Here is a 16,110-nt window from a genome sequence, read left to right on the forward strand (position 1 = left end):
TTGGCTCTGCTTTCAAAGTACATCCTGAATCAGGGTGTTGTCCCCCTGCCCCCTAGCTGCCACCTCCTTGGGCTCAGCCACCATCCCCTCTCTCCTGGAGTCTAAAGCTGCCTCATACCCCTTGCAATCTGCTCTAACCACAGCCAGTGTGATCTTGGACCCTGTCACCCTACTCACAGCCACCCCAACCCCCCCCCCCCACCTTCCAGAAGAGAACCTCGAGTTCTCTCAGTGGCCTCAGGACCCTCCCAATGCCCGTCACTTGCCTCTGTGGTCTCATCCTTCTCTCTTGGTTGCTCTGTGCAGCAGCATGGGCTTCCTTGCTGTCCCCTGGGCACCAGCGCATGCTTCTGACTTTGGAACCTCGCACCGGCTCTTCTCTGCTGGCACTGGTGCCCGCTGCCAGATGCCTCCCTCTGCCCTCCTTCTAGCCTTGCTCAGATCTTAGCTCATGAGGCCACAGGTGTTCTGAACACAGCAGGCCGTGCTCTTCTGCACACCCCTCTCCCCCCATCTCCCCCTTAGGTTGTATTTTAACCTCAGTACTTAACTCCACCAACCACACCATGTACTTTACTTATCTGTGACTTTCACAGCAAGGCCCACGAGGTTGAGGATGTATGTCGTGCTGTTCTCAGACACCCTCAGGTGTGTTGGGCTCTAGATGAGAAATCTAGGCCAGGGAATGGAGTTCAAGTTATGGTGTGCAAAGTGCTTGGTGCAGAGTTTAGCCCATAGCAGATGCTGTTAGATTTTGTTTCTGTTATGTGTGTAGCACACGCAGCTGAGAATGATGGCTCTTACTGCCTATGAGTAAAAGATTTTAGTACATTGTCAGTTGCCCTGGCTTGTTGCTGCCAAGTAACCGTGAGAAGCACCAGTGCATGTTATGTTCTGGGCATCTGAGAGCAGTGCACGCCTGAGGGCAGAGGTGGCAGCCGGGGGGGTCATGAACTCTCCTACTCTGCTGCCTGTTACATGTGCCCCGTCCTCTCAGCGATCAGCCTCTTTGCCAGCAGTCGTGGCCAGGAGCCAGGATGCCGCAGCTTGGAGAGCGCCTGTAACCCTGGGCCCATGGCGGCCTGTGGGGAAGACCATATCTGGAGAGTGGTTTGGGGGTCTGGGGCACAGAGAGCACCCAGGCCCCTGGCCCCTGTGGCTTCACGGAGAGTGAGAAATGACTCAAACCTCCCAGGCTAGTCTGAAGGAGCCTTTTCCTCATCAGGGCCCCCCTTCCCCACTTGTCTGGATCAGCCCACAGCAGGGCGAGGTGTACTGGAGAGAGCCAGCACTGGCAGTTACTCAGAGATTTACCTGAGTCACTTGGTAAAAATATGGACTTGGGCCTCCCATCAGATCTGCTGATGTGGACTCTCCAGGAAAGGAAACTTGGAAACTTCATTTGTAAAAGCTCCCAAATGACTCTTAGGAAAGGACAAGTTAGGGAAACTAGGCAAAGATTACAGTTTAGTTTTCCCATTCCCCTGACTTGGGAAGGTCTGTGGGCCAGGGTTCTTGAAGACACAGACTAAATGTAGTGTCTCCAGGGCTCAGCTGAATTAAATCTTTTTCTGGCTCCCCTCTTTCATCATCTGGTAACGTCCAAATGATAACGCACTAGACACGGGGTGTGTGTGGTCAGTCTGTGTGGATGTCTCATTCTCCACTCCATTTGCCCTAATACCTTCACAGGCCTTTGTCGAAACTGCAAATACAAGAAGAGGGAGACATGCTTGTGTGAATTTTTATCTGAGAATTTGTAGATAGTATAACCTTTTATCTTAAACAGTCACTAGAGAAAGAAACTACTTACACAGCCAAGAACAACCAATGGTTCTTGGCTGTAAAAAGCCACCTGGTTATCCAAACTATGATTAGGAGAGTAGGCTTTCTCATTTCTCCCGGAGCTGCTTTTCTTCCTCGATTGTACCTTTGGTCTTGGCATAAATCAGAAAACAGTCTATAATTTTCAGTTTGGAAGTTTCAGTGGCTTCATTACTGATAGTGTGAAAGGTGCTGCCTCTTGTTCTACTATACTTAAATTTGAGGAATTTGTTGTTTGCAGTTAAGCATTGTGTAAAAGGTGTGGGTTTTTTATATCTCTTATTCATCGTGTTTGTCTGTCAGTTGCAGGAAAATGTTTTGGACCAGAGAGCTTTTATAATCGGACTGGTCAGATGCTCTTTTGTTGGTATTATTGGCAGTTGACTTCAGTGGTCTGGGTCACGAGAGCTGCCACCTTGTTGATCTTTGTAGATAGGCTATGACTTCTTATTCGTAGCCTAAGAAGGAAGAGATAGACCTGCTGCCAGATACGTGGATTCAGGTACTTGCACAGTGATCTCTATGGTCCAGTGCCAAGCAGAGACCCTTGCTGATGATGTAGATGGTCAGGAAGACTGGGGTTGCTTAGCCACAGCCTGACCTTATGTGTGTCATCAGATCTGACCTATAGGCATCTTAGTTGATTAGCCAAGGGCAGTCATGTTCTGTAAAGAAACTCATGCCATTATCATCTGTCTAAATTGTGTTACTTGAGAATAGAGATAGAAATTTTTATTTATTTTTATTTTATTTTAGTCTTTTTTTTTTTGGTCTTTTTAGGGCCACACCTGTGGCATATGGAAGTTCCTAGGTTAGGAGTTGAATCAGAGCTGTAGCCACCAGCCTACACCGTAACCACAGCAGTGCCAGATCCGAGCTGCATCTGCGACCTATATATACCACAGCTCATGGCAACACGGGATCCTTAATCTACTGAGCAAGGCCAGGGATCGACCTGCGTCCTCATGGTTACTAGTCACATTTGTTTCCACTGAGCCATGACAGGAACTCTTAGATTTTTAAAATCTCAGTATTTTTAAAAAATTGAATTATGGTAAAGGTACAGGTAATAAGTGTGATAAAAATTAGGAGATTTTACTGGAAAGCCAAATCTTTGTTAAAAGTTATTTCCTTTAAGTTAAAGAAAAATAACCTATCAAAAAGTTTCACATTAATTTTCATTCTCCAAAGGACAGATCTGAATCAGCTTCTGTCCCAGCCCTTGATCTAGCTCTCACTGGGAAATTCCAAGGAGAATGTCACATAGAAATCCACCCCTCCAGTATTTATAGTCTCATTGATATCTAGTCACTTCTGAAGTTCCCTCCCCACCTTCCTTCTCTTCCCTGTGATTCTTGGTATTTGTCTTGATAAACTGTCTAGGCTCCCATGATTTCCCAATATATTATACAAAATTTCAAGCATACGGAAAAGTTGAAAGAAATCACATATTAATGTTTCACTACCTAGGTGCTACGGCACTCAGCTAGGCTCGCCCTGTCACATATTTACCCATCCCTCCAGCCTCCCTGCAGTTCATCTTTTCCTGAATATTTCAAGGTAAGTTGCAGCCAGTACCTTGTCACAATGAGCACTCATTGCACTGTTGAAGATGTTCTCTCCTACTTTAAACACTTTTGAGATAAGTTTAAACTTACAGAAGAGTTATAAAAATATTAGAGTTCCCTTAAACCCATCAACCAGCTTCCCTTATGTGGACAGCCTACATAACCATGGGACAGCGATCACAAGGAGGAAGACAATGTTCTGGACACGTTATTAACTGAACTGCAGGCTCGAGATTTCACCTGCCTTCCCTTCTCTGCTCCGGGATCAGACCTGGGACCCCACTTTGCTTTGAGTTGTCTGACCTCCTTGAGTCGCCACCCTTCTGCAGCAGTCTGTCTCACTGTCTCTTTAACCTTGACACTTTGAAGAGTACTGCTCAGTTGTTTGTCAGGCTGTCTCAGTATGGGCTCGTCCACCATCTCCTCCTGGCTAGGCGAGGTTGCATGTTGTTGGGTACAGAGGTGCTGTGCCCGCCCAAGGTGCATCACGCTGGCTGGGGCACGTGATGTTGATGTGTCTTGTTATTGGTGATGTGACCCTGATCGCTTGGGTAGGGTGATAGTCTGCTGGTACATAATCTGTGTCCTATGTCCTGCTTTATTTCCTCTCACTGATTTCAGCATCTTTTTGTGCATTTTGCCTGCAGCAGTGATTGCTGTGCTCTAGCGGTGATTTTCTGTTTCCTTATTCTTCCTGTAAGGAATTATGTGTATTATATTATTATACTTATTGTTACATCTATAGAATTTACATTGTATTAGTTAGACTCATGGGTATTTGTTTTGTTCTTTGGGTTATCGTCTGTTACTATTATTTATTTTGTTGCTCATATTGTTCCAGTTTTGACCACTGGGAGCTCTTTTTCATACCCTCCCACCCGACCAAAGTGCTGAAGCCCTTCCTTACTTTGAGGCACCCCAGGTGATCCACATTGTCTGCCTGGCATCAGCCGTGGACCGTAGTGTTGAGAAGACAAGATCTGGGCTGGAGGTGTGCTGGTCACTACTGAGGTTGCAACACTTCCAGCTCCTCTCTGGACAGAGTCAGGAGGGCTGTGTGTGTACCAGTCTGTTCATGGGACAGTTATTTCTCTGTCTGTCAGAAATCATGGGTTTAACTCATGCCTTCCACTCCAGGCCAGCACCTTAGGTGCTCTCTGGTCTTTTCCCTTTGCTTATTTGCTTGCGGATTTCAGAGGTCAGTGGATGTGGGCAGAGTTAACATACAGAATTTGTGACCGTTTCCCCAGCCCCTTGCTTTCCAGCAGCTTTGGTCTACCTGAGCTGTCTCCGCTGCTTCCTCATGGCAGCTCTCATGGCCTCAGCTGGGCTTCCACCCACACCTGCAGCTGTCAAACTAGGAAGCTCCCCCAGCGCTAGTTCCTTCTTCCGGGTGTGGACTTGTTTTCTGCCTGCTTTTGCTTTCTCTTCAGTGCCTTTAGGTAGCTGTTGTTCTATTTTTTTTTTTTTTCAAGATTTTATAGTTGTTGGTCCATTTGGAACTACTCCTCTATGAACAGAAGTTGGATATTTAAGGCTCTTGTTTTTAAACCCACTATTTTGCCTATCAACTTTATGGATACAAACAGTAAAGGGATAGCTGCCTGTACCTATTTATCTTTATGATTTCTAAAAGGGGAGTTACTAGCAGACCTAGTATCTTGCGTTCTTGCTACCTGTCTGTTGCAAGTGAGCAGCGTGTCTGTGGTTGCTCTCTTTCCTGAGCCCGGCTCTCGCCTGGGCTTTCAGGGCGGTTAGCCTCGTGCCATGATCCCTGCCCCTGTGCTGGCCACCATATGCTCTCCTGTCTGCTACGCCCTACCCCCTGTGGCTCCTCCACTTCTCTCTCACCCTTATGCAGGCAGCTTGTCTCCCTTGCTCCCCTTGCTTCTCAGACATTCTGGACTTACTTTTGTCCCCAAGGAGTATGAGGTGCCCTGACCAAGGCCACCATGATGTCCACGTCACCAAGTTCACTCATTGCTCCAGACCTATACGTATTCGCTCTGCCTTTTCATCTGACTCTTTAACTGCCCGCCCCATCTTTGGATGGTGCTCAAATCCAGCTTGTCTTCATCTCTTTCCCTCCTGTAGTAATCTTCCTCTTTCTTCTCTCTGCATAGGAAACCTCCTTCCCTCTCACCTCTCTGTCCGGCTGGTTGGCCAGCTGTTGATTGTACTTCACTGAAGAGCCCTTGAACCTGTGTACTTCTCCCATATCCCTGAGTCCAGGTCGCCCTTCTCTCTGCTCTGCAGTAAAACTTGTCACCCTGCAGCCAGGAGGATGTCCCCTAGGAAAACCTTGACTGGCTCCCGTTGTTGCCAGGGTGAGGTCCACACTCTGCCCTGGCTGGTCTGGGTTCCTCGGGTCCCCTGCCCCCACAGCACTGCTGTCCTAGACTTATTTTGGTGTCTGCTGAACACCCTGCTGGAGTAGCTCTCTTTGCCTGTGTAGAAGCTATTAATTACCCTTCTCATCTCAGCTGAGATGTTACTTCCCGAGGAGGCCTTTCCGGAGCTCCTCTCAAGGGCAGGCCACGTTCCCTGCTGTGTTCCCAGAGCCCTTTGTCCTGCTTCTTCCCTCTGTTTCTTACTTGCAGCCATTTTTCAGATGTCTGCCTTCCCTTATAGACACAGAGTTCCAGGAGGGCAAGTTTCCTGATTCCTTTTTTCCTTTCTCTGACCTGGGCATCATATCCACATGGCTCCCACATGGTTTATGTTTAATGAATGGATTAAAGAAAGGAACAACCTGATTGCTCTCACCTTTGTACTCTTTCCTGCCTGCGCACTTGACTGTGATGCTGGCCCATTGCATTGAAGACGTTCTGCAGCTGCTACAGTGGCAGGTGCCATTGGGCAGCAGTGGGAACTCACGACCACTGCCAGTTGCCTCTGTTTTGTATGTTCCCAGAAAGGAGGTATTGGCCCTGCCAGGGACAGCCTGCCAGATTGAGATAGAGTTGGGTTCTCAGATGTGCAGTGAGGACAGGACTGATCTTTGCCTCAGCTGTGCACCCTCATGGTGCCCTCAGCTGCGCCAGGGGAGGACACGGGGGTGCTTCCCGCCCATGGTGGGAACAGCAGGGCCTGTCCTCAGCGGGCACACTCCGTGTTTCAACTCATTTGTCTTTATAACCTTGTTCTCACTTTCCTCATTTTCTGTGTTCTTTGGTCATGTCCCCAAAGCCTTCATCTCTCAGCCTCATAAGTGTAAAAGGGCATTTTGACTCAATTTAAAATGTTGATTTCTGTTTCCCACTCTTTCCATGCTCTACAAACTTTGCCTTGTCTGTCAGACTTGGTGCGTCTTTCTGTGAGGATGAATGTGGCCACAGGAGGGTTCAGAGTTCTGATGGACGGCTGCTGGTGGGCTCTGCGCCAAGATGATGTTTGCTCAGGATGGGAACATGGAAGGGCTCTGGGCTGTGTGAGAAAGTTCCTTCGTCCTTCCCGCTCTCTTCCCTCCAGGTGCTGTGTGGATACAACCAAGTGTTTCTCACATGCCTGGAAGGTAGATTCTGGAGCGAAAGATGTGCTGTCCTACAACAACCTTTGACATCAGGATATTTGAGAGGGAGAATTTGTCAGAGTCTCAGTTCTTAAAAAGACATGTTGATAGGCTGTTTGGTGTCCAGTTGCTCTTTCCTGTCAGAGTGGTTTGTGGTGTCAATGCTGTTGAACAAGCTACCAATCTTCATTCCCCCCCCTTTTTTTTTGTCTTTTTGCCATTGCTTGGGCCACTCCCATGGCACATAAAGGTTCCCAGGCCAGAGGCATAGCAAGGCGGGATCCAAGCCGAGTCTGCAACCTACACCACAGCTCATGGCAACGCCAGATCCTTAACCCTCTGAGCAAGGCCAGGGATCAAACCCACAACCTCATAGTTCCTAGTTGGATCCGTTAACCACTGTACCACGATGGGAACTCCTCTTCATCCCCTTTAATCCTAGTCACACATCCCTGACACACCTGGCCAGGCAGGACAGTCCAGCATCCTGTGCTTGTTACCTGGGTCAGAGCAGTGATGGTCTGTGTCTGAGACCCCAGAGTGGGAGAAGGTGCTGAGGAAGGCATGTTGAATGTGGGCCCAAAGGCTGGGGAAGGCATCAGGCTGAGGAGGCGAGGGAATAGCTGTGCCAGGGTTCGAGGAACTCTAGAAACTCCCAGCTCAGTTGTGTTTAAGAAGCAAAGGAGTTCACATTGTGGCTCAGTGGTAACAAACCTGTCTAGTATCCATGAGGACTTGGGTTCGACCCCTGGCCTCGCTCAGTGGGTTAAGGATCCACCTTTGCCATGAGCTGTGATGTAGGTTGCAGATGCAGCTTGGATCTGGCGTTGCTGTGGCTGTGGTGTAGGCTGGCAGCTGCAACTCCAATTCGACCCCTAGCCTGGGAATTTCCATATACTGTGGGTGTGGCCCTAAAGAGCAAAAAAAAAAAAAAAAGAAAAAAGAAGAAGAAGAAAATAACAAGGGAGGAACGGGACTGGGGGTGGGGCGGGGAGTGCTGTCCATCCAACAGTGGAAGCAGGACCTGAAGGTTTGAAAGTGTTTACTGCTTCCCTGTTGCCCAAACCCCGAAGTGCACACATGGGACAGGGAAGCTCTCATCTACCTGCCATGTTCTCCCTCTCTGTCCTCCTTGTGCCCCAAGTTTCAGCCACACTGGGGGTTTATCGCCCTCCAACCCTAATGCCCTTCTGCCTCTGCTCTGATCATCTGGCTGAAATCCTGCTCCTCACCCCTCTTCTCCACTGGTAAAGCAGGCATCTGACAGATGGCATAATGTCATTATGCTGTTGGAGGCTCCCACCGCCTGCAGTGGAAGTTCATGGCTTCCCCTCTGTGGTTTGATAGTGCTTTATCATTCTGTTATTTCAGCTTCCATCTGGACTTTTCTCTGGGTGTGTGTTTCAAGGCTTCACCACTGATGACGGGGGGCTTAGGTTGGGGTGGGTAAGCTTGTACCTTAGATCCAGATACAGCAGAGGTCTTTGAACTTGGGTTGAATTGCATCAAAGAGGTGAGTAGCAGACAGTTTAGAGGCATTCATCGAGTGTTGAATGTCTCATCTTTGAAATAAAATGGACTGAAGTGTTCCCCAGGGTCCTGTTCTGCAGAAGTTGTTTGGTGGAAGGGGCTCTGGGGGAGCAGAGGTGCTCTGGACTGGGAAAGAGGGGGTGCACCTCTGGGAGAGGAGCAGGACTCACCTTGCTGCTGCCTCTGCCTCTCTAAGTTCAGGGTCAGTCTCTTCACTGTGATGCTTTCCACTCCGTGCAGAGCATCTACTAAGAACGTCATCAACCAGCCGACCTGCTTCTCTGCCGAGAGTGCCTGCCATGGAAAGTGCCAAGACCATCTCAGGTAACACCTTTTATCTGAAGTTTCCTTTAAGAAGATTCTTCCAGAAGTTCTAGTAACAGTACTGAATACTTTCTCTTTAGACTTAATTACTTGCCTCTTTAGTTTTTGTTGTTGTTGTTGTTGCTGGCTTTTTATTTTTTATTTACACTTTAGTTTTTGAGTTGATTGTTTTTCACTCTGAATTTCCCTTATTGTGTCTTCTAGACTCTATAGAAATCACATTTCATGGCACTGATTTCAGAAATAAAAAAGAGCTGGATAATTCCATTCACTTAACAGGTGTTCATTAAGTGCCTAGAGTGGGTTAGCAGATGTACTGAAAATACAGCTTCCTCCAAGTTGTATAGTTGTGAAAGATTAGAATATTTATCCCAAGATGTGACCTGACTGTTTCTGAAGGGTTATTTCAGAGCACCCCAACAGCTTCTGGAAGCCAGATTCTCCAGTGTGATAAACTCCCACAGCAAGGGATCTGAGGACTAACTTCATAGCTCTCCTGAAGCTAGCTCCTTGGTATATATGTTAAATAAAATAATGTTCCTCTGGTGGCCTCTTTTTACCCATAACAGCTCAACTAGAAACTGTCCTCTTGTATGTGGATTTAAGTTCATACAGGGTGTTTTTTTTTTTTTTTTTTTTTTTTTTTTTTGACATCTTAGTTAGGTCTTTAAGTCGTGGGTAGTCCAACCAGAACGACCACCCCAAAGCCCAGATCTAGAGCCTTGTCCTGAAACAGAGTTCTGCTGACTCTTTCTCAGTCTATTTCCTTTGTTTTGTATAAAATTTTGAAAGGTGTTCCTATCCAGTTTCCTAGCACACCACTTAAAAGAAACTGCTGATTTAAGGCAGACAGGGATGTGAAACTGAGAGAAAAAGCCAGAATGTTATAAAGTCATGTCAGACATGGAAGTGCATCTTTCTGATGCCGTCTTATGACAGGAGAAAGCGCCTGTCCCCTGTGAATGCATTGCTTACCTGCCATAGGGTTATGGTCTGCTTGTGGCGATGCTAAAAGCATCGAGAGACTTCACCAGTGAAAGGGGGTGGTATCAGTCATCAGGGAAGGTCATGTGTATGGCATTGACTGTACCATGGCCAGCTGGGGATCAGGAATGATCCTGCACATCACTCCCTGGGGTGAGAGGGAGTTTGTCTTCCCCTTTACTCCACTCGGCCCAGTGCTCTGAGCACCTGCTCATCCTCAGTGGGTCCTGGCCAGGAAGCTGATTTGTTGTAGCTTTCCCTTCAGAGTTCCCAGGACTTTCTGTGATTCCAGCAAGGTACTCTGTCTCACTTTCCTGATTGTTCTTAGCTCCCAGTAGTTGACTTGACAGGAGACCTGTTGCTTTTCATCTGTCTCACTGATTTATGTTTTTTAAAACATGGCTTGACCCAGAATTAAGTGTGGCCCCGTAGTGAAGGATCTCTTTCCCTCTGTTTCTGTAGCAGTTTTTGGCCAAGTTCAGAAGGGTTGTGTTCATTTTAGTTAAGAATGAGTCGTTGTCAAATGTGGCTTTTGTCAGCCTTGAATTTGGCCGTGTTTGTGATTGAGCACAATTTGCAAAGACCTCCCTGTGCAGGGGTGGGGGCTGTAAGCGGGAAGGGGCAGGTAGGACATGCTCCTTGCCTTCAGGGAGTGGGGGCTTCTGTGCATATTTCAACTACTGTACCTTTTTCATAGTTTATTTATTTATTAAACCCAATGAATTTTATTATATTTGTAGTTATACAACCATCATCACAACCTAATTTTAGAACATTTACATCCAAACCCCCAGCCCATCCCTCCTTGATCCAACCTGTCTCCTTTGGTAACCATAAGTTTTTCAAAGTCTGTGAGTCAGTTTCTGTTCTGCAAATAAGTATCCTTTTTTTAGATTCCACATGTAAGTGATAGCATATGATATTTATGTCTCGCTGTCTAACTTCACTAAGCATGATAATGTCTAGGTCCATCCATGTTGATGCATTCTTTTTTATGGCTAAGTAATATTCCTGTGTGTGTGTGTGTGTGTGTGTGTGTGTGTGTGTGTGTGTGTACCACATCTTTATCCACTTCTCTGCTGATGGACATTTAGGCTGCTTCCATGTCTTGGCTATTGTGTGTAGTGCTGCAGCGAACATTGGGGTGCATGTATCTTTTCAAGTCATGGTTTTCTCTGGGTAGATGCGCAGGAGTGGGATTGCTGGATCATATGGTAGTTCTGTTTTTAGCTTTTGAAGACTCTCCATACTGTTTTCCAGGGTGGTTGCACCAATTTACATTCCCACCAACAGTGTGATAGGGTTCCCTTTTCTCCCCACCCTCTTCATTCAGCATTTACTCTGTGTAGACTTTTCGATGATGGCTGTTCTGGCTGGTGTAAGATGGTACCTCATAGTAATTTTGATTTGCATTTTTCTAATAATTAGTGATGTTGAACATCTTGTGGTTTTTTTGGCCATCTGTATGTCTTCTTTGGAGAATTGTCTGTTTAGATCTTCTGCCCATTTTTTGATTGGGTTGTTTGTATTTTTTTGGGTATTGAGCTGCAGGAAGTGTTTATATATCTTTGAGATTAATGTGTTATCAGTTGCTTCATTTGCAGATATTTTCTCCCATTCTGTGAGTTGTCCTTACATACACTTTTTTAAATGAAACAAACAGAAAAACCGGAGTTCCCTTTGTGGCTCAGGGGAAACAAATCTGACTAGGAACCATGAGGTTGCGGGTTCGATCCCTGGCCTTGCTCAGTTAAGGATTAAGGATCTGGCATTGCCGTGAGCTGTGGTGTAGGTCACAGATGCGGCTTGGATATGGTGTTGCTGTGGCTGTGGTGTAGGCCTGCAGCTATGGCTCCCATTCGACCCCTACCCTGGGAACCTCCATATGCCGCGGGTGTGGCCCTAAAAACATAAAAGACAAAAAAAAAAAAAAACCACAAAAAAACTTTCAAGTTATCAGTAAGATAAAATGTTGATTTTTTTTTTTCTCCCTCCTGTATGGTAATTTCTGCTGTTTTGGAGACCTGCTGAAGAAAATGTCTCAAGGACTCAATTTAAAATGTTTGTGCTGTAAATTCTCACCCTCAGTGTCCAGACGGAGCAGCGAAGAGATGAAGCGAGACGTCTCTGCACCTGAGGGTGCGTCGCCTGCCTCGCTCATGGCCATGGGGGCCACATCGCCACAGCTATCCCTGTCCTCCTCTCCCACAGCCTCCGTGACCCCCACTACCCGGAGCCGGATAAGGTAGAGAACAGTTGGTGTAGTTCGTGCATGCCGTTCCTGGCCTTCTGAGAGGCTGTAGGACAGTGGTGGTATTTTCCTTTGAAAATAGTAGGTATTTTCTGATCTAGTCTTTTGTGCCCAGAATTGGGAAAGATGATAAAGAAGTAAAAAAGTAAAAGTGAGAGAGAGAATTATTTTCCCCAAGCAGCTGGTGTTTTTGCTTTTTTTGTGTGTGGGTTTTTTGGTTTTGGTTTTGTAAATTACAGAACAGCTGGGTACAAAAGTAAGTTTAGTAAGACTCGAATTTGGAGTGTGGGTGGGGTGTTGGGGAGGCTGGGAGAGGGGGCCTTGAAGGTGTGGGTGAGGGGAGGGGACGTTTGTGGCAGGATCACTGACTCCAGTGGATGTACAGGAAGGATGAACATGATGACGGTGGGATGGGAGTGGATTTCATACTCTGCCGTGTATTGACTTACAGGTTTGAGGACAAAATGGAGTATTTGGTGTCTCAGACTCAAGTTGTTACTTACCTTTAAAGCTCTGCCTCTCAGGACCAGCCTCTTACAAGAGTGGCCCTGTAAGTGGCAGTATCGGGCAGGCAGGGTGCCATGAAGAGTTGGCTCACCTTGCCCAGCTGTGCTTGTCCTTGTGTCCGGGGTGATGGGCCGCCTGTAGGTCCTGTGGGTAGAGCACCTACTCTTCTTGGCCCTGACTCAGAAACTGTGACCCTTAGGAAGGCATTTCCTCAGCTTCCTGGTCTTAAAGATGTTGCAAGAGACCACCATGAATTCTGGGGGTTCTTTCCTGTAGCTTCTCATTGTGCCCATAGTATTTACTCTTCTTTAATGCCTTCTAAGCTGTTTCTATGACAGAACAGCCCCTATTAACTAGAGCAGACCCAGTGATTGTAGTAGTTGCTTTTATTTTACTTTTTTTTTGTTTAAGGGCTACACCTTCGGCATATGGAAGTTCCCAGGTTAGAGGTCCAATCAGAGCAGGAGTGGCCGGCCTATGCCACAGCCACAGCAATGTGGAATCCAAGCTACATACACCATAGCTCATGACAACGGTGGATCCTTAACCCACTGAGCGAAGCCAGGGATCGAACGTGCATCCTCATGGATCCCAGTCGGGTTCATTAACTGCTGAACCACGAAGGGAATTCCTAAAAGTATATTTCTTCAAGGTGGCAGTTTAACTGCATATTGAAATATTTTTATATTTTACTCTTGGCTCTAAGATAAATAAAAATTGGTGCTATTTCGGGGTGTTCCTCTCATTTGGAAAAGCTTCAGTTCTACATGTGTGCTCTATGATTTCTTAACCTACTTTTCAGGGTGAATACAGAGAGAACCAGTATGCTAAAGAATGCTAAGCCCCTTGTGACACTGAAACATCTAGAACAGTTACTGGACAGTTAGGTGTGTAGGTGGTGGGGCCAGAGTCTCCGCTTCACTTGAGAAATAATCACTGAAAATTAGACCAAACTTTTAAGTGTGTGCTGTCCATCCCATAATAAATGCTAAAGTTCCTTGAGGGACAAGGGCCCTGTGTTGTTCACTGCCCCATGGCCTGGCACAGTGGTGCTGCATAAGGAGGTACTGAATGAGTGAGTTTACAGAAAAATTCCATCTTCTATGTAAGGTGACATGCTAATTGCTTATAGTCAGTGAAGAGCATACAACTTGGCAGTAAACACATTTGAGACATTTTATGAATGTTTGTAATGTTTATTGCTGTCTTTTTTTTTTTTTGTCTTTTTAGGGCCGCACTCTTGGCATATGGAGGTTCCCAGGCCAGGGGTCGGATCAGAGCTATAACCACCAGCTTACGCCACAGCCATAACTACTCAGGAACCGGGCCATGTCTAGGACCTACACCACCTACGCTGGCTCCTTAACCCACTGAGCAAGGCCAGAGATCAAACCTGCGTCCTCATGGATGCTAGTCAGATTTGTTTCTGCTAAGCCATGACAGGAACTCCTTGTTGCTGTCTTTTATCTTACCTACTTCCCCCAGTTATAAGCACCTGGAAACCAGGAGCAATTCCTTATAATCCTTCACCTTGCATAACCTTTTCTTTTGTATTTACATTAAATGATTAAACAAAAAAAACCTAAATGAAGACACAAAAGGTTGGAAATAAAAAGGAGTAAGATAAGGGAGTTCCTTTGTATGCAGCAGGTTAAAGATCTGGCATTTTCACAGCAGCAGTTCGGGTCACTGCTGTGGCATGGATTTGATCCCTGGTCTGGGAACTTCCACATACCATGGGTGCAGGCTAAAAAAAAAAAAAAGGGTAAGATAAAAGTAATGCATAAAGATTAGGAAGGATGAGGATAGAAAGGCAGCTGTGGTGACTTTCAGAGGCTGTAAGTGTCAGTTCAAGCCCTGGAGCATATTCTGTTAGTTGTGAACACACACTGTACTGAGTCTTGGCCAGTTCCCATGTGGATAATGAGTTGAGCCCCGTTCAGATGGCAGAATCCCCTGACCGTGGTGGGTCTGCGAAACCCTTAAACATTGATAGGTAAAAACCAAACAAATGAAGACAGATTGCTGTTAGATGCCTTTGAATGTACGTTTGTTGAGATGCAAACCCACACTGTTCTCTTCTGTTTGTTGGACTTCTGGTTTATAATGTTGCTTAAATTAAAAATATTTCAACATGGGTTCCTTATTTTCACTTAGGGAAGAAAGGAAGGACCCTCTCTCAGCGTTGGCAAGAGAATATGGAGGATCAAAGAGGAATGCCTTGCTGAAATGGTGTCAGAAGAAAACCGAAGGCTACCAGGTAACCACACAGTTCTTTTGTCCCCCAGGAGCAGCTGCCATTCCAGGTGCTAATGATGCAGCTCACTGAGCAGTGACAAGACCTGTCCTGGGGCTGAGTCTCCCCCAAACTTGGTGGAGTGTCACCTGGATGAAATGTTTCTTACCTTTGCAGGGCAGCTAGTCTTCGAAGTATTCTTATTCAGCTGTTGCAGCACTTTATTTTTTGAGTCTCCAATAAATGTTTTGTTGAGGTCTCATCCAGACTGAGGGCAAAAATTATTTATTTTACTTTAAATTAAGATTTTAATTATTATGTTTCAAGTTTTCTTTGGCTACGTCGTCTTTCGTAGCATTTTCTCCTTCCCACTGTGCTGTCTTTATGCCCTGTCATTCCACATATGGATGGTTTTAGAGTCTGCCCTTTCTTCCGCTGTCTCTGTCAGTATCTCTCTCTCTCTCACTTTTAAAGTAACTGTTTCTTTTTAATTCAGTATAGTTGATGTACAGTATTGTGTTAGTTTCAGGTGTATGGCAAAGTGATTCAGATATATCATATACACACATACACACTGTGTTTTTTTCTTTTTTCTTCCTTCATCTTTTGTCCTTTTAGGGCTGCACCAGTGGCATATGGAGGTTCCCAGGCTAAGAGTCTAATCGGAATTGTTGTTACTGGCCTATACCACAACCACAGCAATGCCAGATCTGAGCCACATCTGCAGTCTGTGCCACAGCTCACAGCTATGCTGGATCATTAAGCCACTGAGCAAGGCCAGGGATCACACCTGCAACGTCATGGTTCCTAGTGGGATTTGTTTCCACTGTGCCACAACTGGAACTCCGATACATACATAATTTTTTTCAAATTCCTTCCCCCCCCCCTTTTTTTTTTTTTTGCTTTTTAGGGCCACGCCCTAGGCACATGGAAGTTCCCAGGCTAGGGGTCTAACCAGAGCTGTTGCTGCTGGCCTACATCACAGCCACAGCAACCTCAGATCTGAGCCATGGCTGTGACCTGTACCATAGTTCACGGCAACACCGGATCCTTAACCCACTGACTGAGTCCAGGGATCGAACCCACAACCTCATGGTTCTTAGATTTGTTTCCACTGCGCCACAGCGGGAACTTTATCAAGTTCTTTTCCATTTTAAGTTATTATAAGATATTGAATATTGTTCCCTGTGATACATACAGTGGAACATTATTCAGCCCTTAAAAGAAAAACAGTTCTAACATGTTCCACAGCTGGATGAACCTTAAAGACATTATGCTAAATGAAACAGGTCATGCACAGAAGTATAAATATTATATGATTCCACTTATATGAAGTCCCTGGAATAGCCAGATTCATAGTGACTGAAAGTAGTAT

General features: G+C 46.1%; 1 protein-coding gene across 12 annotated transcripts in view; it reads left to right on the top strand.

The window, feature by feature from the left end:
• The window catches only part of SPECC1L (sperm antigen with calponin homology and coiled-coil domains 1 like), a 131,029-nt gene that overhangs the window by 76,797 nt on the left and 38,122 nt on the right, over positions 1 to 16,110 (top strand). For 10 of the 12 annotated variants that reach the window (XM_021073804.1, XM_021073802.1, XM_021073799.1 and 7 more), the window contains 3 exons: positions 8,674 to 8,757; positions 11,830 to 11,986; positions 14,657 to 14,759. In XM_021073804.1, coding sequence (XP_020929463.1) covers positions 8,674 to 8,757; positions 11,830 to 11,986; positions 14,657 to 14,759 — 344 coding nt within the window. The remainder of the gene's footprint in view (positions 1 to 8,673; positions 8,758 to 11,829; positions 11,987 to 14,656; positions 14,760 to 16,110) is intronic. The other 2 variants (XM_005670893.3, XM_013983118.2) reach the window with 1 other exon arrangement.

The sequence above is a fragment of the Sus scrofa genome, chromosome 14 (assembly GCF_000003025.6).
Source record: "Sus scrofa isolate TJ Tabasco breed Duroc chromosome 14, Sscrofa11.1, whole genome shotgun sequence".
Taxonomy (NCBI): domain Eukaryota; kingdom Metazoa; phylum Chordata; class Mammalia; order Artiodactyla; family Suidae; genus Sus; species Sus scrofa.